Source organism: Haemaphysalis longicornis, unplaced genomic scaffold (genome assembly GCF_048455015.1).
Source record: "Haemaphysalis longicornis isolate Haplotype H1 unplaced genomic scaffold, Haemaphysalis longicornis Haplotype H1 scaffold_7, whole genome shotgun sequence".
Taxonomy (NCBI): Eukaryota; Metazoa; Arthropoda; class Arachnida; order Ixodida; family Ixodidae; genus Haemaphysalis; species Haemaphysalis longicornis.
The window spans coordinates 95,151,773-95,176,636 of NW_027526422.1; the positions used below are offsets into that span (position 1 = coordinate 95,151,773).

A 24,864-nucleotide genomic window follows, 5' to 3' on the forward strand; every position below is an offset into this window, starting at 1 on the left:
TTTGTGCTATGCATACCTGGTAGATAGAAAAATGGAGCGACGCCAATTTGATACCTTCGTTGTATGTCACTGTCGACTGAGCAGCTGCTCGCTGTTGCACTGGAAACACCGACGCCCACTTGCTCCTCATTGAGGTCTTTCACCTTCCAAAGAAGCCTTCCAGAGTCCTTAGCTGTTTGCTTCCCCCAATGGTTATTTTCCATTCTAAAATTGTAGTAGTTGAAGTGCCATTGATTTCTGCATCTATGCTACCCTCCTTTTCATTTGTTGGCGAATTCGTTCGTGTATGTTGGCAAAAACCCCTGCACCCCGTTTCTTTTCATTTGCTTTGTCCTATCTTTTTAAACCTAGCACGATTCTGCTCCTCCGCATCAAGTGATCACTAACCTCCATCTTATCTAACACCTGTGTGCTAACAAAAGACCTGGATCGGCACTAAGGATGAAGTCGAATATTTCACTTCTCCATCCGAGCTTTTCTATGCGCATTTCCGATTCTTGTGTTTGCAGAAGTATTCAGTATCATTAGGTTACTTCAACCCACTGATTCAACAAGTGGTGATGTGGTGGGTCTATCATCACGACGCTCTTTCCTTGACCTAGCGCAATGCTTCCTCCTTTCCTTACCAGCTAAAATCCCACCCTTGAATATCCTAATCAAGTGCTGAGTGCACTTGACCAAAATGGTAATCAAAACCTCCACGATCACTTCAACCGGCTTCTACAAGGCCTTTTGAAGATTAATGTCAGCATATTTAGTGGCGAGCGATTCTTGTAAGCAATCGGCACAGACCTGCATTCGCCTACATTGGATCGAAAAGTTTCCAAAGTCAGGCTAATTTCGTCCAATGGCACTGCGATTCTGCCGCACAGCTGCAGATTGTTGGTGACGCATTATTTCGTGTAAAGCCCCGAAAGTCGAACACTCCTGCATTTGAAAGCACCCAGACAGGCCACATAACGCACTGGCACAAAAAAGGGAACTAGAGGTAGCAACAGCGGTACGAGGCTTGCTTCAAAATATTTAATTCAGAACTTCAACACACAACATCACTACTTAAAAACTGTCATCCGAACACAGGCTTGTAACCATCTATGTAAAAAGCAAGGGAGTACAGATCACTTCCAAATGCTGGTGTCGGTCACAATAGCAGCACGCGAAACAAGAGCTAAACACCTGCCAACATCCTTGGTAAAACACGCGGCACTGAGAAGTGAAAAATTGCCACCAGAGAGTCTCATTTGGGCGGCCACAATGCACGATTCATAGCTGCACGGCACTATCCCTGCCCATAGCGAACTAGCTGCTCATTAACCACAAGGCACTGCGAGGCAAACAGTCAGTATTGCAACAAGCCAAACACACCAGCAAGTTCACGTCACCACAACTTCGATAAACACGGCTCAGTAATCTTGTAAACAGCATCCGACAGTGTTCGAAAGCGTGAATCAGGGGCAAAAACAATGTCGGTAACATTTCATTAGAAATACTTTCTCTTTGTTGTGTCAAGCCCTGAGCACCTTCGAATCTGGTTCCTTTTAACATGAACTGAATACATTTGGGTTTGACGACAGACAACAGTAGACACAAGCCATGCTGCCTGTCTGGTGTCAAGCAGAGAATGCTAACAACAATACGTAGTTGGTGTGTCCATGTTAAACCAAATTTGTCCCCCACTCCTGAACCAATTGACGAGATTGTCACGAAGCTAAACAGTTTTAGAGCTACATAAAGAATGCCGGCTTTAGCAATAATAATGACCCATTTAACAAGAAAATAGTGGTCAGCAGTGCTGGATAATCAATGGTGAAATTTCTTAGGGCACAGAGTAAGGAGCCCACCCAGCAGATCACCAATTCACAACAAGTTGTCTTGTTGCCACTGAGAAAAGCTTTGCGGGGCAACGTTAAAAACACCAGTTGGGGCAACATTAAAAACACCAGTCTAAATACTTTGCACTGCTCTCTATAAATGTAATGATTTAGCAATATTTAAATAGAATTTGTGCATCTTCACGGACTGTAAAACAAGTTGGCGGAAAAACAGGAACACAAGGTCGGTTCCACCGAAGCAACTAGTAAGCGGGCCAGCCATTGAAAACTACGTGAAAATTTACATTCAGCTTTCCGTACAGAGTACGTATTTCGTTGGGTATCTTGGCTGAACAATTTTCGTCCCACCAAATACAAGCAGTTCAATTTAGGAACCAAAGCCCATGCCCACGCGGAGAAAAATGAGGCAGCTTCTACGAATACGTTACGCATTGGCGAGCCAAATATGTATCAATTTCACCTTTATGATGCCAAATGAAACAACTTCAAATTTCTCCTAAAACATAAAGCTCAATAGTTCCATGTTTAACAAGGCCAACAAAGAATAGTGGAGAACAGGCAGCTAACAGAACAGTTGGTTCAACGGGCATTTTTTTAACATAGATCGACAAACGCAAGCTTCTGAGAGCTTGTCCGATGAAATAAAACACTCAGACATGCGCGACTGAGGTCTAAATTGCTGCAAGAGACACCTTGATTGATGTGCTTCACAACGTAAAAAAAAAAGGGGGGGGGGGGTGCCTATGTATGTCATTCTCTGCTTTACTGTGTTCTCGTCTATCAGCGCTGTACTTTTTTTTCAGTGAAGTGACAAATTAACTTGCACAGGAAAGGGTTTCGTTCATTGCATCATAACATTTTCTGCACACACCCAAAGCAGCTTTATTTTCAGTACTCAACATTTCTAACTTTCAAAGTGTTCAGGTCTCTCTACATGTGCCTTGTTAAAGGAAGCAAAACTCGTACTCGCATTCTCTCCGTTAACTTACAAGGCTCACATGCACACACGCTTTAAAGCTCACCCAAAGTTCATTGAATGACAGGCTAAAAGAAGCAGCTTCCCGTATCTACAAATGCGGCAGCCTGGAAGGTAACGACGCCAACTACTGTGCGTTAACTAAAAGGAAAGCCCACAGGAAAAACATTCCACAGGGCAAACATTCCACTTCGTTGAGAAAACTACGCCGTAAAAACGCGAAATCAGTATTTCGGCACCACACTAAAGAATAAATTCGTTGTGCGCACGTCACGTTTCACATAAGAGTCCACAGTGAACATATCCAAGCACCGCTCAGAACAGATCGTTGTGTAAAGCCCATTAGAAACTGTGCTTGAGCTACAGCACCTAATACATAACACTATTACAGGCTACCCCCCAATCTGAGGGTTTTTCATCAAGTGTGAAACGTCCAGCAATGCAAGATCTTCCCTAGTGGGATAAAGAAACATGGGGCGGTATACATACCCGACCCCTATAGAAGGAAACAGTGCTTTTTAAAAAGGCACCACTATAACCACTGTGAAACAAACTTGACAGAGCCTGAAACATCCCATTATCTTCGGCAGCAGCAGCTATGCAATTAAAACGGTCGGTAGAGTCTGGTAGTTGGCTACAAAAAAACTTGGCTCCCGAAAGCAGGGGAAGTGATGGCCAACAGTCGTCGATTGGTCCAACTCTGCCCACGACAAACATTGCGCACTGTGTCCCGCTTTTTGGGAGCAGTCTGATAACTGTTTTTGAAGACTCCATGCATCACAATGTCAACTACCAGAGCATTCTAATGCCACCATTCCAAGGATCCCTCCAGGGTTCAACAATTGTCAACCAAAGCAAGGACCAAAGCAAGGACCTCTGTACAATGTGGACTCCCGAGTTTGCTGAAACTAGGGCATAAGCCACCAGTTCAAGGTTACTTCTGCAAGCTTGATGACGGCCTGCTTTCGTATGCTTGGAAGTTTTGACAGGAGGCACGCTCACTGGCACCTGTTTCACTGAAATGAACAGCAAGCTTCTTTCAAAGCAGATAGAGGGAGAGAGAGTATTCAGATCACTATACACTGCTGCCCACGATTTGTCCATGCACACTGCAATGTGGGTACACGTTTGCAACCTTAAAACAGAACAGCTTACGCCAGGGTGGACGCACGGGCTAGGAAAACAGGCAAGAGAGGAAACTAGGCAGCTATTCGAGTGCGACCGATTTCTCAGAAGGTTTCGCTGGGGTCACAGTCGGCGCTCGAATGGCCGAACATCTCACAGACGTCGCAGTACGGCCGGCTCGAGCGCCTTGGCGACCCATGGTGGCTGTGGGTGGACACCTCGTCCTCTATGCTGCACTGGATCGGGCAGTCAGCTGTGTCGTGCACGTCAAAGCGGTCGCAGATGTCGCAAAAGAGGCGAGGTGGCACGGGGCCCTTGATGCCGTTTCTGGAAAAAGGGGACAAGCAGGTTTTTAAAAAAATTGTACGAGCACAAATGGCAGCACGATTCCATTCTATACACAGTCCGTTTTGACACTAGTTACCATTGGACCAAAATGTTTACAGCAGGAATGAAGAAGAGACATAAATAACCGCGGTTCTAAGGGGGAAATTTTCAGCTTGGTCCTTGCTTCAGCCCCAACTACTGTTTTAGCAACAGGACAGCACAGAACAAGAGCGAACAGATGCGAACAGATGCAGTGCCCACCTGCTTCTCTCATCATACATCCGAGTCCTTGGAGTGTCTTGTCATTATGCAGCACTTAGCTCCTTCACTTTATATTTTAAGATTATTCAAAGTGGGCCTCTGAGTGTTAGCAAAGCTGTTGCGCTAAGTGTTTTGCGAAAGAATAATTTACCCCTTTCTAAAAAAAGTGACACCCCTGCACGACGGCACTGGTGTTTTACTTATTGCTTAGTTGTTTACACTGCACAGAATGTTGCTACAAACAGAACATCTTTTCAGACAGGTTTAAAAAGCACAGCAGGATGCAGCATCTCAGAAAGCTGGGATGCTCTTTACAACTGTTAATTGTTCCGACCCAGTTATTAACGTCCACCAGACACACACAGATAAAAAAAAGAAAAAAGAAAGATGGATCCAATTACTGACTACGAAAATGCTCGACGCGGAACACTCACTATATAAACACCCAGCTCCAATTATGTGTAAGCCAATTTAGTTTGGCTGCTCATTATTAAAAAAAAACAACAGGCAATCGGCAGTGAAGTGAACCAGGCAAAAACTGCCAAAGTTTGCGACGGATAAAAAGAAAAAAAAAGTCATTGCAATTAAGCTGCAAGCTTCTCTTCCTCCACTCTCTGAAGCAGCAAGAACCCCCCCAAGATTTCTACCCTCCATCCGGGTCCACTTACAGGCCAAGGTCGACGTCATCGTCAAGGGTGGGGCCAGCTTCGAGGGTCTCTATACGCCTCTTGAGATCATCGTTTTTCCTCTGCATGTCCACGATGATGGTGTTGAGGAAGTCCACCTGGGGGCAGGGCACATTGACCGATGTCAGCTATTGCTCTCGCTTAAAACAACCCTCAGCGTATGCCTCAGAGGACGCTTCACATGAAGGCAGGGCTTTTCTACATAGACAGTTGCCTTGAATCACTGACCCGAGCACCATGACTGACGCTACTAAACCATGCCACCGTTTTCCACATGACGCAATTAACCAGAGTTTTCGTGTGCCTACGTTCACTGTAGATGTCTACGATTACAAAATTTTGGGCTGGGAATTGAATGTGAATAATAAAAAATTTCTGCAAATAAACATGAATGCTCTCATACTTGACTGTATGTGCCTAAACACACCTAAGCAAATAACATAAGTAGCAATCATAATTATAATAATATGGAGAGTTAAGAACGTTACACACTTGTGTGTTCGTGTCTAAGTGCTGGATAGTTTATTTTTCAACACACACACAGACGGGAACCCACCTGCATCTGAAGGTTGTCCCTCTCCTCTTTCAGGGCCGAGTCATCACCACTGCTCTCTGCAAAAAGTGGCAAGAGAACCTCAGGCATCATGTGAAATGTGCAGGCCGAGCATCAGCAGCTGTCACCATGCAACAAAAAATGCAAGCAGTTCCACTCAACGCGAAACCTGTCGGAAGTGAGGAGCAGTGATTCACCAGAGGGGCTGTGGCGCCCTCTCGACTAGTTTCGGTATCAGCCTGGCGTTGATACCGAAATTAGTCGAGAGGGCGCCACAACCCTTGAAAAGGTCAATAAAGAGACACTAGATTGAGGTTTCATTAGTTTTGGGTAATTAGTGCGCTAATTCATGATTTTTTTTTCCTTATTTTATATTATTGCGTACTTTATTTCCGGCCTAGCAACAGTAACGTCCATGGCAATAGCGCACCACAAAGATCACCCCCAACACTTTGTATATGAGTAATGTGTGTCTGATAGACGTCTGCTTCGTAATAAGCGGGACCCAAGTTCAATTCCGACCAGAGAAGTGGTTTTCTTTTCACAGCCACCGTTTGGGTGAGTGATGCCGTGACCCCGAAGCAGCTAAAATGACAAACCGGACCCCTAAGGTGCCCCGCACTTAAAATTCGGAGGAACTAGAATATGATGACAAATGACAGCTGTACCCAAACGGAAACACTGCTGCCCAATTCCTGCAAGCTTTCCGATTAAGTTGCTGGGCAGCAGCAAAGATGCTACCCCAAACAATGCAAGCAACATCAGCTCACACATAGGATTTGCGAGCTAAGTGATCCGTTTTGTACTGGGGGAAGAGGGGAGGTGCCACGGTTGCACAGGACAACATTCCCCTTCTGTTTCGGCAGTTTATTCGCTCGGACTCGTAGATCAACAGTGCCAGATGATAGTGAAGCAGAAGCTACCCAAGTTTGCCAGCCATGCAGTTCAAATTAAGAATATGCAAACACGCTGCATTCATCATACGCTGCTCAAATGTTCCACCGATTTGTTCAGTTTACCTGAAAAATTCCTTCGGGGACTTACGTCTGCTTAGGTGCTCAGAAGGTGAAAGCAGCTTGGTGATGCTTATCGCAGACTTCTTTGCTGCCACCTCATCTTCACGTGTATTTTCTCACTTCCGTTCCCTTTGTCTTTTGGCACAAATTACTCGAACAGGCAGATAAGCCGCAACTTCACGTCACATCTCCTCCAGAATCGAAGTTGTCCGTGGCTGTCATACACCTGTTCTACTCACGTGCAACCACATTCACCTGTCACGCTACATGACACCAGTGTCACACGCACCAGGCCAACACTTGTTCCGCGACTGCCAAAGTGCTGCTGATGCGCGGTGGTAACGCGCCTCCTACTCCACAGGCTTGGATTCAATTCCCATACGAACTCAAACACATTTTTTAATGCTCACAAATGTGTTTTTTAACAAAAATGACGTCGACGCCAGTTTTTCGCACCATAGGGTACGTGAGAGCCCACCGAGTTCAGAAGGGGCTAATTCGCTGCCCAAGGGGTTCTCACCGCCATTTCCGAGTTTGTGTAGTGCCGCCGTGCTCGTGGTGCTGGTCTCTGCAGCAGCGGTAGGGGAGGCCTTGCTGGCCGCAGCGGCCATTGCAGCCCTGAGCTCGGCCACCTGTGCCTCGAGCAGGCGCTTGTCTTCCAGGGCCACTTGAAGCTGGTCCCGGTATGACTGGCTCTGCTCGAGCTCACGCTCCAGCTGGGACAGCTGCGAAAGATGGGGAAGGGGAGCGGAAACTGTGCTTATTAATAGGCTTGTGCGGATGTTCGGGCGCTTCGAACATTTGAACGAATATTACAGTATTTGAATTCACTTCGACCCAAATTTAAAATTTCAGACATTGCGAAGTATTTGGGGTGAACAAATATCAAAACTGCTTTCAAGTACAATGAGGAGTTTTGGTTTCTTTAGGCAAGCCACAGTGCCATTGACATCAGGCCTACATCTTGACTACATGTGGAGCCAAGACAAGCTAAGCCACATTTAGAGCATTGTTGTAGCCATCTTACGTGCGCACGTTCGTCAAAATACTCAAGGTTCCCGTTTCATTGCTTCAAACAATGAAATGGTAACGGAACAATTTGTTTGGTTACCGTGTGGCACGTGTGCAGTGAGCAGGTGTTGACTGCACTCCGCGCTTGAACTTCAGTGGACATCATTTGCTTCAATCAGTCAAGTGGCATAGCCAATGTGTCCAGGGGTTTTCTATGAAGGTCCCGCCAGGCCCGGAAGCTCAGTGTCTCAGTGACAGGAAGCTCAGTGACACCTGACAACTATTCGAATTCGCTTTAGAAGTATTCAGCCCCAAGGGCTATTTGCTTCGAACTAAAATTTCGCTATTCGCACGAGCCTACTTATCAACACACACATCACGCGCTTCCAAGCACACGTGATCTCCCGCAAGCGGTTCGACACGCGCACTTCCTTTCCCATGATTCAGTGCCAGAATGGTTTCATACTGATACTATGTGCCAGGGGGAAATTGGACCGCTGCAGTTGTGCGCCGGAATTGCAGCTGGAATGGTTCGTTCGTTACTCGACCTAGCTCGCAACATGCCTTCTTGTGGCCTCTGATGACACGGGCAACAGCAGGGATAACTTTTTTTTTTTTTCTCGCTCCCCTTGCATAAAACTTTTGAAAATTCTTGACAAAGTTTTTTTATTACTTATTACCTGCACTTCTATAATGACCAAATAACTTTAGTCTTTCAAAAACAATCGTGGTTTACGTATCCACCGGAAACTTTGGAGCTTGTCGGTGAGCCACACCAAGTAAAGATGGCTTGCTTCTCCACGGCAAACAATGGCACCTTAACTGAAGCGTGGACCCCTCAGGCACTAGTGCCAGGTTTTCCTCTAGTATGAATAAAACTCTATGGGTGCCAACTTAATTCAGTTCGTGTGGTTTCTGAATTCCAAAGAGAACGTGAAGACAACGTGCATCATCTCACTGAAAGACTGCTTCGTCGGAACACTTACACCAGTTTGAACACAAACTTCAATCAAACAAGTTGTAGATTATTGAGGAAAATAGAGTAAACGAGTCACCAGCTACTTTCCACACTCTATTTGTAACGCAATGAGTATATTTTGCATGACTGAATGGCTGATTACATCCAAATTAACTGATTATTTATGTCACTTTGTAGTACATATTGCTAACAGAGCTCACATTCTTCAAAACGAAAAAAGCACCCCTATTTTGTGGCAATAAGGAAATTAAAAACGATTATAATGAAATGACGTGAGAGGACTGAACATATACCACAAACAGCTTTGCAAGCTGAAGTGATGTTGCACCACCTCTCGAGTGGCTCAAAAAAGATAAATAAATCACTACTGTAACATTTTCACGAGGCACTGAAGGTTGAGGTGAACTCAATTTGTCCCATCTTGGTTACTCACATTGTCCAAAGCAAGAACAACGTTCATGGCTATGCCAGTACATGGCAAGGGGTTATTATTATTACATGCTGGGATGCCCTGCCACGTTTTACTACGTTTGATGAGTGGTCCCAACCTTTTGGTTTCTTCGTGATGCCGCAGAGTCAGTGTACTAACTGCCTGTCTTTGGGTCAGAGGGCTTTTGCCACACCATATAATGGCATAGTGAACAGGTAATTTGCAATTATGCCCTTTTAAACACTAATTTTCGAGCAATGGCAGCACATTCCCTGTAGAAAAAAATTATAGCGTGACCTCTCAATCTTTTGAACAAAGCGAAGTTATACGTTGTCTTTATGAATCCTTTAAGGTTCAGGGGCTACCTGCTATTGAAATGTGGTCTGAGAGTCCCCTGGATTAATTCAGGCCACCTGGTATTTCTTTATTGCATGCTAGGCATCATGGAGTGTGTTAGGGTTTCTACACTTTGTCTCAGAACATTTCTACATGCATCTCTGAACACGGAGCAAGAATTATTGAGGAGGCGAAAGAGGACTTGCTCCGGCGGTGCGATAAAGTCACGGTGCCGGGCACTGTGCCGACACGCCCTCTGTCGCGAGGCACCAAAGGGAAAAGGCTCGCTCGCCAGTTCAGGGTCAGTCAGTGCATAACTGGCTGCCGCCGTGGGGAGACGATGCCAACGAATCCCTCGCGCCACTGGACTTCCATTGAAGTCGGTTTGCGGCGGAAGAAATCATCACGTTTCAAACATTTTTCGCGGGACGAAGGGGCTTCGATATTTTCAGAACGCGAAACCTACAGTAAAAAAAAAAAAAAAAAAACATGTGGTTCAGAATCTAGGTATGATTAGTTCCAACGAATGATGGTTCTTATCCTCTATGGCATTAGTTCATATTTAGACTGTCCTAACTTTGCTGCCTTGCCTGTGCAACAAGAAAAGTGCGTGCAAATCTGAGCAGCCGCTCGCGAGAGGCGAGAGCGGCGCGAATGAACCACTTGTAACGCGAAGGTGGCGTCAGTAGACGTCGTCTGCTCCGGGATTCCGTCTAGTGCTTCATTTCAAATGCGGTACGGCTTGTAACTAGGGCAGTGTTTATTAATAACTGCTGCTAAAATGCCCAGCACTTCTGTTTATTGATTTTACAGAAATAAATCTGACAATTTTTACAATGTATTCGATGATGCGTCGCGTCCGTAGAAGAACATGTAAACTATGGCAACGCGCTTGATGCGATGGCCATCTGTTGTGCTGCTCCGCAAGCTGCATTTCCTCCTCACCAGGCAGTAACATAAACGCGCAGCCCAACCGCGCTGTCCCAGCCCATCAGATTCGCCTCCTCAAATACTTCTTTCTCCGTGTCTCGGAACACTCTACATTTCGGTCTCTACATTTCCTGCAACACTCTACAACACTCTACATTTCCTGCCTAAGAAAAACAGTTAATTTTTTTCTTTACTATAGCAATTTGTTGAATAATGTATCATAAAACAGACAATATCAATTGATTTATTACAGACTGCAACTTTCAGGATAAAATGTCCACATATATGTGTGTACCACCAATGCCACCTGTATAACGTTGCCTGTTGTGTTGGCCAAAAAACGACTAAACAGCCACTTTCCCGTTGCTCTGTCCTCTTTCCCCTGCTTCAGCCTCCACGTGTGATCCTGTCTCAAGCAGTGACCTGCTTGGCAGCGCCACTTTGCAGAAACTATAAGAAACAATTTCCAGGATTTATCCAAGGTGGTGGTCCTACGGGTCCAGGTTTTGTTAGTGCCTGCCCATCCAATGTGTGTCAAACTCGATTGCTCGCTTCCGTGCACCAAACCACGGATCAGCGACCAAACTAGGCACCCACACTGCTCCCACGGGAAAGCAGGCGATGCGACGGGCACTCACACCCAGGTATAGAGGGAGATGAAGAGAGCAAGGGAAGGGGGGCGGGTAGAGCGCGAGACCACCCACCTCGTGGCGCATCTGGCCCAGCTTGCGCTGGTCTTCGTCCGCTCTTCCCTTGGCCTGCTCGAGCAGCGTCTTCAGCTCTTCCCGTGTCTCGGCCAGCTGGTGCTCCCTGGACCGAGGGGAGGGAGCGCGGCCAATGCATGCGCCGCTCACACCGCAGCCGCTAAGCACACACACACACGCATGGCCACATCGAAAGCATGTGGGATTAGAGCCTGCTCTCGGCTAAGGCCTGCGCTGCTGCCGCGTGCGCAGTATTAGGAGCCCTCGATCACCACGGCACTGTGTACGCAGCCTGTAGTCTTACCCAAGAGGGGCTAATGGCAGCGAGGCAACACATTTCTTTTAACAAACTTCACGACAATAAAATCACACATTATGTCTTCCCATGCTATCCATTTGTCAGCAGAATGACAATACGACACGAAAGGAGACTATGCCACCAGCCTTTTTTTTTTTTTTTTGCAACATGAATGGCGAGTTTTGCCATGACCCACAAGCTGCTAGTAAAACCCTTCAATTTATCAAGTTTTTTTTTTTTTTTTAAGCAGTAATAGGGAGACAACTTGTCACGGTCTCTCGCAACAGTGCCGTGGGCTTGGCCTGAGGTGGCTTGCTGCGTAGCCAATAAGCTCAGGCAGTGCAGGCGGTCATGGAGACCGCCCACAAACTGCGGCATCAGCTGTGCATGAACTGAGGAAGGAAGCTTGTGGTGCAAAAGTCACACGTAATGCGCAAGTTATGTAAAATGGTGACATTAACGCGGCGGACAAGTGCATACACTGAGGATGCCGCCTGGGTGAGACAGTGTTGCATGGGCCTCTGGCCAAAAAGACAGTGCAGGTGTCTTGTTAGTATTGGTGATCTTTGGCCCAACACAGTTACCCTGCAGCTACTCAAGAGCATATGTTCTACCTGAAATAAATTGAAAGAAAGATAACTTACATTGTAGACAGAGTATTAACTATAATGTTGAAACAATATGGAAAAGGAAAGTATTACAATCCCCAGTGACCTAGTGGTGACCGAGTGGTAACCCAGTGGTGACGTAGTGGTGACCCAGTGGTAAACAAGTGCTAAACCTAGTGGTAACAACTCAGGGAGTGGGGTCCAGTGGTTGTTTTGTGACCGGTAAATGATACAAAGAAGTAGGGAGGCAAATTTCACACCGCTGCCATTTATTGTGCAGCCCAACATTCTCATAACGTGACAAAAGAATTTGTGCCAGCTTCCAACAAAACACGCGAGAACAGAAATTTCTGCTTCAGCACTTCGAACGCAGTTTGGTATGCACTCAAAAGGGAAGAACAGACCTCCAGCACCCCTGACTGCCTCCTCTTCTGAATGCCACAGCAAACCTTACTGGGCCCGTAAAACAATGCAGCTGCATCAAGCCAGTTAAACACCGGCGGGCTCTGTACACCTCAAAGTCACGCCAGAGAAAAAGCCATTGAGACAGTTTAAGCTCACTCTTAAAGCACACTTGTTGCTGTATTGGCCAAATTTTTAAAATTCTGGTATGGTACTCCAACTTGCTTATGCAGCAAACTTGTTATGAGTCATATGCAGACCTGCTGAGGCAATTCAAATCAGCATCCTTCGTCTCGACCCAGTACAAACTGGCTTCATGCAGCAGCTAGAGATAAACACGCGCAGTTCGCTAAAGCTGACCCAAACTACTCAGAGAGCTCGCACTTTCCGAGAATGCCGCCAAAACATCTGTACTTGCTTGGTCAGTTGCTTTAATGCAAGGATATGTGTAAAAAGACAAGGCAATTCACTTTGCTCACTACGCAGTTAGCAATAGTATTATTCAGTTCTGCTGTTCTTTGCGTGTTCATGCTGTACAACTGTAGAGATCCATCCAGAGGTGGCAAGAAAGCAATACGTAACATCAGACTCCTGATACCCAAAATGGCACATTCGTGGACTCTCCTATCACTCTCACTCGCCCAAAAGAAATGCACTGACCTGACCATCAAAAAACATACTAGGGACGACATCGCTAAACGCGCGGAAGTCGCTTTGCCTCAGAAGTAGGCACAATATAGCTGAGAGGATACCACACCAACATGTCGCGGTTTCGCGCCCTCAAATTGGCCTAAAACGTCACCACGATCAAAAGATTTTGCAAAAACAAAGCGAGAGTTCTGAGAAGCCAGCTAATGACAAACGAACAGCCTGCACACAAAAACAAAACACCGCGCACCTTTGTAAAGCGCGTCACATTAACGCGAATCGGAGTAAGGAAAACCCCCAGGGTGGAGCTAAGTAAGTAATGTGCAAGGCAGCAACTGACGTCCACCCAGTATAGCAACGCCATTATGCGAGAAGGCCAGCCATAGCCCAATTTTCAGCTATCCCCCCAATTGAGAAGATTAAATAAATAGACAGACAAAATGGTGTTAAAGTTAGGCTGGATTCCGTAAAGTGGACGCACTGTTCTCGGTGACAGTTTTCAACAAAAATCAACCAGCCCACAGATGAGTTTTAACCATCAGTATTGCAATGAATTCGTTACAGCCCCAACCTCGAAAAGACAGCAGTGGACACCGTGAGTTTCTTCATTGGCTGATGTTAAGCAATGACAGGATTGTCAGAACCTTGCATAAATCTCTCAATGCAAAGGAACAAACTGCCAAGCCCTCAATCGGGCATGCTAGCGTGACCTCAGACCACTGGACTACCAAAAATGTCTCTCTTAGGGGTTCCGCTATCCAAATTATTCGGACACCTGACCGACAAAACATGGCACAAGTAGTATGTTTCGGCAATTCGGAGCTCCACCCTGGGGGTTTTCCACGCACCGATTCGCCTAAGCTCCATTGCTCTGGATAACCGAGTTGCCGAAACGCCTGCTGTGCCGCCATGTCTTTGCGTCCTTAAAAATCACAGCTTGCACCAAGTTACAATTACAGAAGCCTTGCGTTCAAGCCTAACGGTTTAAACTTGCATCACGAGGTTTGCATTTCAGGCTTTTTCTCCTGCAGCTGCACTCAAAGGGACGACAATTACTGCCTTGCAAATGTAGCACTATGGAAACCCGCTTACTTTGTAATGTATTTGGGGGGAAGAAAAAAACAGAGATAAATTGTTAAGCTGACAGCACGCTTCAAACACATCGTCTGCTATATCGGAGGAGTAGCCCAACATGCATAGGCAAAAAACATGACCGTATAAAAACTTTGGCTCCGCAAAATGAGAAACAAAATGTCTCTCGATGCATGATAGCCCACATGATGCGAGTGACCTAAACATTTGTTCATTAGAGAGTCACTTTAGCAGCGTCAATCATGAGCAGCTCCTTTCGGTGGTTTGTCAAAAATGCAGAAAAGAAATGCTTCATCACACATCAATCACAGTGTAATAAAGGTTAGAGAAAAGAAAGAAAAGCAATTTTTGGCAATTTCCAAATGTCCCTTTCTCTCCCCAACGTTCCCCTTTTGATCCTTGATGCTTCTGGATACGTGTAACAGATGCAATGCATAAAGTTCACTCTAGAAGGGTGCTACTGGCAACAACGAAGCACAGATATTTCTTACAGCGCTGAACTTGGCAATGTTTCTTTTGTCCTTTGCTGTATGGACCCTGCACGGCTCCCAAAAACGCTTTGATTCTTAAGGGCAGCAGTTTAAAGGAACATTAACAGCTCCTCGTTCTAACTGAAAGGTCAAAGCTTTTGAAGCTCTTCCAGATACCAGATACAAACTAAGCCTGCCAGATGCATTTACCTTATTCATCCTCGGGCGTTCGTAAAAACACCTCCACAAGCACTACCGATTCCGATTTCATGATTTGATACGTCACAAACCGTTTTATGGAAAAACACATGGTGTGACAGTACCGGTTTTCATGCTTTCGGCATTTTTTGCATTACTATTAAGCGACTTCGCATTCTCGTTGCCAAGATGTAACGGTGCAGAAGTATTTGTTGTCACCCTTTAGTGTCCCTTTAATTCCTCATCTCTGCTATGCCCCACACCACCCAATACAACCGTGAACAAGAGCTAAAGAGAGTGCCAAGTCCAGCTCCTAAGGGAAGCACGTTACGAGCAGACATCTAGCCATGGTGCCACAGCACTAGACTATTTCAACCGCTTTTAAACGAATGTTTGCCGCAAACAGAGAAACACTTTAATAAAAAAAAAGTGCCATGTTATTTTCAATCCAAGCTTGGGTACCAACATAAAACATATCTAAAATGCAGGCATTGGCCACTCTAAAGCAAGGTAAATGCAGACTGGTTTTAAGATACCTTGGGGGAGGGAAGAAAAAAAAAACATTCGTTAATTAAGTGTACAAGCTCGGACGTACTGATACAGACGCCAAATGAAGCGATAGCCTAGCATGACTCCAGCTCAGCCCCTCCTTCAAAGCAATCACAACACCTAAACTGCACAAAAAATGTGCTCAGTGCTAGCTGCTTATCCAGAAACAGACCAGGAAAAATATATCACACCCCACAGCCCACAAAAGGTACAAACACTTGCGAGACACAACCGAAACTTCATGCAACAGTGCAAGAGTGGAGGAGAGAGAGAGAGAGAGAATGCATCGGAGGAGGAATTTGAAGGAACATGAGCCGCGAGGAAGGAGTTGTTCCGTCAGTTAGCAAATGCAACAGTGCGCAGACTGCGTGAGCGTAGCACGTGGCATGATCAACGCATGATGTAGGCAACGCAGAAGAGTGCAAAGGCCGCGAGGCCCCAGATGGCATTCCACAGGGGTTGGACGCTTACCGTGGGTAGGAGAGAGTTCAGTTACCACGTGAAGCAAGGAGAGAGAGAGAGAGAGAGAAGGAGAGAGAGATAAGGAAGAGGGAGAAGAAGAAGAGAAACGGTGGGTCAAGAGAGCCCCACGTTAGCAGCGGTTCGGTCTCCCACAAGGAGGCAAACTGTCCCCCACCCTTTTTTTGAGACTTTGCTCATGCGCAACACAGTGGAAAACTACACATGCTTGACAAGAAGAAGAAGAGGAAAGAAAAAAGGTAAATTGCTTGCGCTTCCAGGGCAATCTCACGGTACTAGCTCTAAATGCATTCTACATGCGTTCACAGCCACACTAGAGTGCAGTTGGATCCTACACAAAGGAAAGGCATGGAAGGTATTTTTCCTTTTCACAACTGTACTCCTAGTTATGAACACAGACACACCAGCCCATTGTTGTTGTCGCACAACTTGGTTGGCCCTACAAGAGTTAAAAACTAACAACAAAAAAGAACATGCGACCAGCAAGTCCAATTTGCATTGTTTTCCGCATGCTAAGTTGTCGCAATATTAAAGCTATATGCGCAGCAGGACAAACATGGGTAAAGTGGGTACTAACTACAACTGACTTAGAAACTTCGCCACATACTTTTCCCCATGTTTGAAAAAATCGTAAATTTTTGCTCAACAGCCTCGATACATATTGAGATGTTTTGACAATACATAGTATACTTCATCTGCTGTTGTGATTTCTCAATGCAACAGGCCACAATAACTAAAAAATTAAAACTAAAATGAACAGCTTTTTTCTGTACTTAGTGGGTACAGTGGTGCAAGGAAATGATGATCAGTAAAATATACAGGCGAAATACTGCATCCACTTCTATACTGCAATTACAGGACAATGATTGGTAGAAAATAGTGGTTGAGGTCCTAGCTTTATTTTGGTCTCTTCGCAGCAGACAGACATCCCTTCTAACGAAGCAAACTATCACAGGGGGGGATTACGAAGCGATGTCGGCATCCAGCCCCTTCGCTGCTGTACTAACAAAAAGTACTGCTTCTAACCGCACATGCAACTACAAATTGACTTCTCGGGATCTTTTGCTAAAGTGAGAGGAAAGTACGGAGGGGATTCTTGTAACGCTTAGCAGGCCAGCCTAATTTGGGTAGAAGTGGACAACAAGTGCAAAAACAAAATGACCTTTTATTGGCAGCTGCTGAGTGCTAATAGTCAGAATATTCTATAGACTCTGTATGGGTGAAGCCTTGGTAAAAGCCGCAACACACTTCTCACGTGACAATATTTCTGCCACGCATTTTCATTGCCCAAATGAAATCACCGGGAATAGGCCCCCCAACTGCCACTGAATAACCAAAGTGCTTAAAATGGGGGACACAATTATGACGAGTCTTGTACTCGCTCTCTCCCATCTCGCATTTCTCTCTGAGTTTTCGGATTTCTCCGCGCTCTCCTTCCTCCACGTGGCAGTGCATGTGCACGTGCACGTGCACAACGCACACACACACCACACACATGCTCAGGGCATCACATGGTGCAAAAACTGCGCAAGGATCTCCAAATAGGGACAGAAAAGGGACACCGAGACAGGCGCTTCTTTGCCCTTCTTCCCTGTACTTGCTTTGTTTGTGTGCCATGTGTACACCCAAGGCCAAGTGGCCCAGCTTTGTAATTTACTGCAAGCCAGCTTTCCCACATGGCAGCATTGAGTTCAAGGCTCGAATGATTCCGATATTTCTTTGAGGATGTACTGAAGTGAGGAGGATTGCAGGTGTTGTCATCCCCACTCTAAAAATGTGTCAAGCTGCCAATGCTCAGCACTCGAGAGAGGTACACCTCCCTTGAGTGCTGAGAGGAGGCCAGATAACCATTTCAACCACACCACTATTTCAACTTTGGAAGGAGACGAGGTACAGACTGGGTACCTCACTTCACCTCACTTCCCTCTTCCTTTCTCAAGCTGCTTAGTTTATCCGAAATGAGACCATAAGAATTACATGGCGTGCTTGTTGCTACGGCACTTCTCCTTCTACGGCGCCCATTCTCCCAGACGCCAAAAAATGGCAAATGGCAAATAAAAAATTGAGCCAAATCCATGTGCACGATTTTGAAGTACCCTGCAGCAGCACCTGATGAGAAAGAGTTGAAATAAACACCACGTCTGTGTTTCTAAATGGCCTTCACTTGAGTGCCCATAAACGAGGGATGCTTGAAAGGCAAGCTGAACATGTTGCTTGGTTCATGCACATTTTGGTAGTAGCGTGGCACTGCTTACAGCGCACATTTTCGCGGCACCCCTAGCATACATTATAAGCAATCTACACTGTATAATGGCCAGATTTTTTGGTTTCATCGATTTCATTTCAAATGGGCTGCGCTGTGACTGCTTTCTTACCGCTTGGACATAAACATATCGCAACCATTGCCTACTGAAAAGTCAAACCGGGTGATGTAACAAGATAAATCATCTGCACCCATTAAGTGCTAAAAAATGGCTTGAAAGTGTGAAAGTTTTTACAGAGACAGCCCAAGTCAGTGCCGCTTGCCTTTATTAGGATTACAAAGGCTTGCCTGCCGTGGGGACTTGAGACTTAAGGTGGGTACCGATAACAGACTTTTCAAATAAGCGCAGTTCTGTATCATTCGTAACTACAAATATTAGCAATACAAACTTGTAATTGAATTATTCAATGAGTTATCATTCGCACATCCCTATAGTAACAGCAGTGAAACATGTGCGAAATTTTTCTTGCACTGATGCCCCAGAGTGAAGTGTAGCTGAAAACAAATGCAATGAAGAGACTTTTTTATATATACTGAATTCAACGTATTGCACGCTCTGAAAAAGTGCCAGTGAGAAAACTTCCTCTATTATACTGTGAACAACACGGGCTTGACTTCTGCTTCTGTGTTTCTACCTATGCCAATGCAAACTTTTTTTCTCTTGGTGTTACTCTGCCCCCTTGACTTTCTGCTATGTGTACTCGTAGAGAGATGAGCACAGGTTGTCGTCCTCTCCCTTAGTTGTTCCTGTGGCTTACCTGTTTTGCAGGTTCTCAAGTTGGCTCTTGAGGGCCTTGATCTCAGCTGCGCTGCCATCATCAGCCTGGAAGGGGACGGAGAAGGCGATGCGGGCAGTGTAAAAGTAGCCATGAATGCAAGGGCTGCTTTACCTTGCAAAAGGCCTTGCAATCCTAAACCATAACAGTTTTTGCCGCGAGATTAGACATACCCCGCACAAAAGTGGAACAAAGTTACTTGCAAGTTTATAATAGACTGTTCAAACAGAAGACAAACAGGTATTTTGAACATGTTCTTTAAACTACAAAATGTTTCTGAACTACACAGCAAATAGATGAAATAAAAATTAAAGCGGTTCCACTCAACGTGAAAGCTGTCGAAGTGCAGGGAGCAGTGATTCGCCAGAGGGGCTTGATAACGTCTTGAGTAGTTTCAGTATCAACCTGGCGTTGATATCGAAAGTAGCCAAGAGAGGGCACTGGAGCCCCTCAAAAGGCCTACAAAAAAACACTGGATTGAGCTTTCATTAATCTGGGGTAATTAATGCATTAATTAACGGTGTTTTCCTTAATTTATATGATTATGTACTTATTTCTGACCTAGGAATGCAGCCTCCACGGCAACGGTGCAGTGCAACGCAAGGATCACCCCCAACACTTTGCAAGTGAGTAATGCGTGCTTCTGTGGGTCAGCTTCATATTGCGAGTGACCCAGGTTCGATCCCGACCAGGGGAAGTGGGTATCTTTTTGAAGCCTCTGTTTGGGTGTGAGACGCCGTGACTAAAGTAGCTAGACATTCCGAGCCCAGAGGAGCTACAATGACAAGCTGCGCCCCAAAAGCGCTCTGCACTTGGAAAGCAGCCCGATTGTCTGCAGCAGTGAAGGAACAAGCAATACTGCAGAGAACCAATTCAAATGAGCTACGTTGTGGTGTCAGAAAGGGCAAAATGCAGGAAAAAAAACTGGCAAGCTCATAAAAGACTGTCAAAACAAATCACAAACAGGAACTCCACAAAGAGACTTTCAACCACAAAATGTTTTTAAAGCACAGAGCAAACACGAAAAAGCAGCTTGATTGTCAGGAGCAGTAAAGAAATAAGTTGTACTGCAGTTAATAGACGCATCTGGACTGTGTTCTGTTGTCAGAAAGAACAAAATAGGTGGACAGATGTCAAAAAGAGTGGCATGCAGGGAGAGCAATGTTGATTTGGGCAAATACATAATGAACTGTAAGCATGAACGAGCCACGGGCAATTCCCAATCATTAAGCCCCAGATGTCCGATCACTGTCCACGGATATGCTTCACCCGAAACTGACTATCAGCCCAGGAGGGGCAGTATACCTTCTGGTGTTCGGCACTGGCCTGCGACAGCTGTGCCTCTAGTTGGGTGTTGCGTTCTGCCAGGCTCTGCTTGGCTTGCTCAGCCTCCGACAGAAGCTGCCGCAATTCGTTGACCACGTTCAGCTGACTCTCCCTGCACCGTTCAAAAAAAAGAAAAAGAAAAAGCTGGTTGAAAGAAGTGCATTCGTAACTCCAGAGGTCTCACAAGTACTTATATTATCCATATTTTTAAGCATCTTGTGCTAAATATGGCTGCTCGATGAAATGCAGGAACCGTTGCCAGCAAACTTGGGCTCAAAATCTTTTTTTTCTTTTTTCTTTTCTTTTGCCGGTGAATGTATTCAGTGGTTTACTCATTTCGCGGTACTGCAGGGCCAATTTCTTAGAAACTGAAGATGCAGCTTGGAATTGTGGCCCCAAGACACACTTGAAAGAATGTTTAGGTTTGAAAGTTGTTCTTTAATGTATTATCAAGAAAGAAAGAACAATCCTAAATTAGTGAAATCTTGTGCCCTGCTTCCAAAATTAAATTTTTTTTTATAGATTTGTAAGTGTTCTTTGCACATTAAACTGAAAGTGTTTGTGCCCGAAAATATTCTGTACGGTTTGCAGTCAAGTTTTTACACTTGCTTTCTTTATGATCAAAACATTCATACTAGTTGCACGGCTCCTTTTGAATATGATGCACATCCAGTCCCCCTTGTTTGCATTAGAAAACCACACACTAAAACGACATGCACGCTAATTCTAGGCATGAAATGAAAACTCCCAACGACGGTGCACTGCCACCACTGTTCCCATTACAGGCTGTGTACAGTTAGTGCTTTTGAGCTCGTGCCATTGTTAATTAAATTACATACAGCACTCTACCTGCTTCCAGGACAAACAAATCTTTCTTTCCCAAGAAAAATTTGTGCTTAGAAAACGGGGTGGTGCATTTAATGAGCAAAGTCAGCCTTATGCCAGGTCCGTCTCAACTTTTGACCTCCACTTTCTGGCTGTTGCTGCAAGCCTCACACTTCTGTAGTGTGTAAATCGATATCCCGTTAGTGTGGTGACCATGCCAGAATCCAAAAGAAAGTTATCCACGCTAAGATCTGTATTGTGGCTTGCGAGAGGGACATTGCAAGTGCGGCAGTCGTGTTGGAAGAGTGATGGAGAAATGTGGGAGAGAACCGTGTGGTTAAACTACCGGTCAGTAGCCAGCGCCCGATACGAGACCGTTGGTTACTGACAGTAGGGTGGGGACTCGTTTGAAATTGGGAACCACTTTCACAGCAGCAAATGTGTTTTTTAACATGCCAAGTTTCGTCTTTGTGACCAGCTCTCTTTCACCATTCAAAGTGTCAAACACCACATGCAGAGGTGGAAAATGCCCCAGCCTGTCAGATAACGGCAGCTCAGTCTAGAAGTAGCAACCGGAGAGCTTTTCAGCAGAGCTAGAAAAAAGGCCTACATGAGTTGGCAAATATTTGAATTATTTGATGTTTTAACACGCACAAAACAACAAACAAGAAAAAATTACTTCCCAGCTCGTTACTGGGCCTACCTTTTCACTAAACACAACTTTTTAGGGGCTGGGGCTGTTGGCATCCTCTTCTCATGTAGTCACGGTTCTACAACACCGAGAAACTCGCTTACGCTTCGCGCTAGATCGTAACGCATACCAAAAAAACACTGGAACACTCGTTTTGCGCCTCGTGCTGGAGCGCTTCGTAATGCGTACTAAAAAAACAAAAAACAAAAAAACAGCAGAACACTCGTTTATGCCTCGCGCTAGACAGCTCCGTGCTTCAAAAGCAAGAGACTTTTACAGCAAAGCTGTATACCTCTACCCCCCCAACGGTTTCATCTCCGTTGGTAAAAACGCCAAGGTGCCAAGAATACACTTATACACTGCATGCTTTGCCCCTCCCAAGGTTTCACGTTACTGGAGACGGCCCTGGATTTTTTTCTTGGTTGAAAATGGGGCTCGCACTCATTTTCGGACCGGTTATACTGAGCGGTCTTTCTTAACTCTTTCGCTACCGCAGAAAATTGACCAATTTTGGGGGGTCCAAGAAAACATTTTTTTTTCTGCTAAAAAATTATTTAGGCACTAATTGCAGGAGCACAAAATGCAGATTATTTAACGGCCTTTCCAATAACACCAGTTTTTTAAAGGTTTTCATATATCATAGTTGTGAAAAAAAATATCAAAATCAAAAGTTTTGTCAAGTTGTCGAAAAAAATGATAAAAAAGGAGTTGTGTATATCAAACCACCGGTAGTAGAAAAAAATAAGAATATACATTTTGCAGGGAAACATTTCAAAAACACACCCTAAAAAAAATGTCGACTTGCGCGGAACAGTTTTTCAGATATAAAAAAAAAATGTTAGCACGCACGGTGCTCGTGTCATGCGGTGAAGCCCAACCTCTAATTCAAACTGTGCAATTTTGGGTGGTTCCTTGGAATAAATCTGGCGGTTTGACGTTATCAGAGGCACCAATTTGCCCCCACATAACGTAAAAACATCTTGTCAATGGCTGACTTTGCATTTACAGCGAGCACAATATTTGGGACAAGCACGCGATGCAGAAAAAAACATGCATGAAGTTGAAAACGGAACGCCGTGGCTGATGTTTGTTGTCGTTCACGGTCAGTTATCTCTCAAAACATAAAGCTGAGCTTTATTATCATCTTCTTACTCGCAATTGTAGCCTTGCTCGCAAAAATTAGGTACGATGAGCTAGAATCGTCCCCTGCGATCTTTGGCCGAGTAGCAGTCGCGCGCTAAAAAAGATCAGCACAACGAGCCTCCTCTATTGCAGCGCCACCTAACATTTTTCAAATGAAACAGTACAAAAACTTATCAGAGACTCCGTCCGAATAGACAGTTCAACTAAGCAGCAACATTAGACACCCGGATATACCCTCGCATGAAAACGAAACTGGAAGGCGAACAGCTGGCAGTGTAAGGCCGGTTTGAAGCGCTGTCCTCTGCGGAACAGATATCTGGCGACTGGGTGTGACCTTTTGACTTGCATCTGAAGTTCTTATCGCAGAAATCGGGTTAGGGTGGGGGGAAATGAGGAGCGGCGTGCTTTGTTCGAGGATCAGTCGCGGACGCTTCAGGCGCCATGGCAGTTAGCCTTGAAGTTGGGTAACTGCGTAGTTGCGCTAAATATGAATTTCGCGATGCAGAAACGAAACCGAAACTGTTGTAAACTGTTTGGGAATGGTCCTGGGGTAAGTAGAACTACCAGAGTACTTAGGACAACTTGCGCAAAGGCAATAAAACTGCCTAAAATCATAAAGTAGCTTTGCAACCAGGCACTGCTTGACATTTTCAGCCGATTTCTGGGATTATTACTGTCAGAGCGTGAACCTGACGATTGAAAATCGTTTGCTAGTTCCCCATTCACGCCCTAATAGCAAAAAACAAGCGCTGGTGCAGAGTAATTACCAGTTGCACGCATTCTTCGTTGGTAGCCTTGAGGCGCGATGACCACGCCCCTTTTCCACAACCAGGTGATTCAATGCGTGTCAAAAATCACGTTTCCGTTGCAAAAATAAAAACAAAACTGATTTTGAAAGGCCATTTTCTGATCTAACTCAGAACAGCTTTACTTGTTCGAGAAACGCCTGGAACGCTATGAAAAGGCGCTCCCAAAAGTATCGATCAAATTGATCGATTTTGATAGGCGCGGTAGCGAAAGAGTTAACCCTTTTGGTCCTGGTGGCGTCAACTGATGCGATCACATTGTAGTTCCTCTAGCGCATAGAAAACGAAACTAAATCTGCTAGTTTTTTGGGGAATTGTCCTTCAATGATGCTTATTGCTATATATATCACTGTTGTTTCATTTTAGTGGAGCTACTTGCCACAAAAAAAGAAAAAGTTCCGGTGAAGTCGAAATTACGACACCGAGGCTGAAAAAAATGGCGGCTACAGTTTTATTCCCGAGCTTGTAAATCTATAAATACGTGCACTGCGAGGCTGAAGTTTTGTTTGTAGGTACGTGTAGTCATAACGTTTAGGAAAATGTGCAAAAGTGATGTCCTTGCTCCACACAAAATTTTTAATTGCCAGATGTCATAATTATTTGCCTCTTTAATAAATCTGTTATTACTTCAACTTCCCGCTCTATTCTTCGTTTGTGGGCTTATGGGACCCTAAAATTTAGGAAAACACACAGAAAACACTGTTTTGCTTGAAATTAAAAAAAACCAGGGCCGAAAGGGCTAATTAGGAGAGGGGTGGGGGGGCAAGGGGGGTATCATAGCGGGCATAGTGGTGTCAACAGCAGTACATTTCCTGGCGGAGCTCCTGCACGGCATGGGCCTCCTTGTCGCGCGTATCGGCCAGCTGCCGCGTCAGCTCCTCCCGGTGGGCGTCGAACTCCCCCCGGAGCCGCTCCATCTCTGCCCGTGCGGCCAGCAGCTGGCGCTCACGCTCCGAGGCCTCCGAGCTCAAGTCCCGGCTCTGGGCGTCGCGCAGCTGACGCTCCTCGGACAGCGACTGTCGCGCCTGCACGGGTGAAAGCAGCGCAGGGGCACAGCTGTTGGCATGAGAACCTAGCGTTTCACTGGCGGAGGAGGCAAGTGCGACAGAGATTTCACTTGCAC

The 24,864-nt window shown here is 45.4% G+C and overlaps 1 protein-coding gene across 6 annotated transcripts in view; it reads right to left on the bottom strand.

The window, feature by feature from the left end:
• Positions 1-1,001: 1,001 nt before the first annotated feature.
• LOC144146118 (uncharacterized) overlaps positions 1,002-24,864 on the bottom strand; it is a 123,332-nt gene continuing 99,469 nt past the window's right edge. For 5 of the 6 annotated variants that reach the window (XM_077678069.1, XM_077678070.1, XM_077678068.1 and 2 more), the window contains 8 exons: positions 24,549-24,766; positions 20,256-20,388; positions 18,933-18,997; positions 11,167-11,272; positions 7,297-7,501; positions 5,764-5,819; positions 5,190-5,305; positions 1,002-4,260 (listed from right to left, as the gene is read on the bottom strand). In XM_077678069.1, coding sequence (XP_077534195.1) covers positions 4,038-4,260; positions 5,190-5,305; positions 5,764-5,819; positions 7,297-7,501; positions 11,167-11,272; positions 18,933-18,997; positions 20,256-20,388; positions 24,549-24,766 — 1,122 coding nt within the window. In that variant the 3' untranslated portion in view covers positions 1,002-4,037. Of the gene's footprint in view, positions 4,261-5,189; positions 5,306-5,763; positions 5,820-7,296; positions 7,502-11,166; positions 11,273-12,137; positions 15,898-18,932; positions 18,998-20,255; positions 20,389-24,548; positions 24,767-24,864 lie in introns of those variants that run through there. The other variant, XM_077678072.1, reaches the window with a different exon arrangement.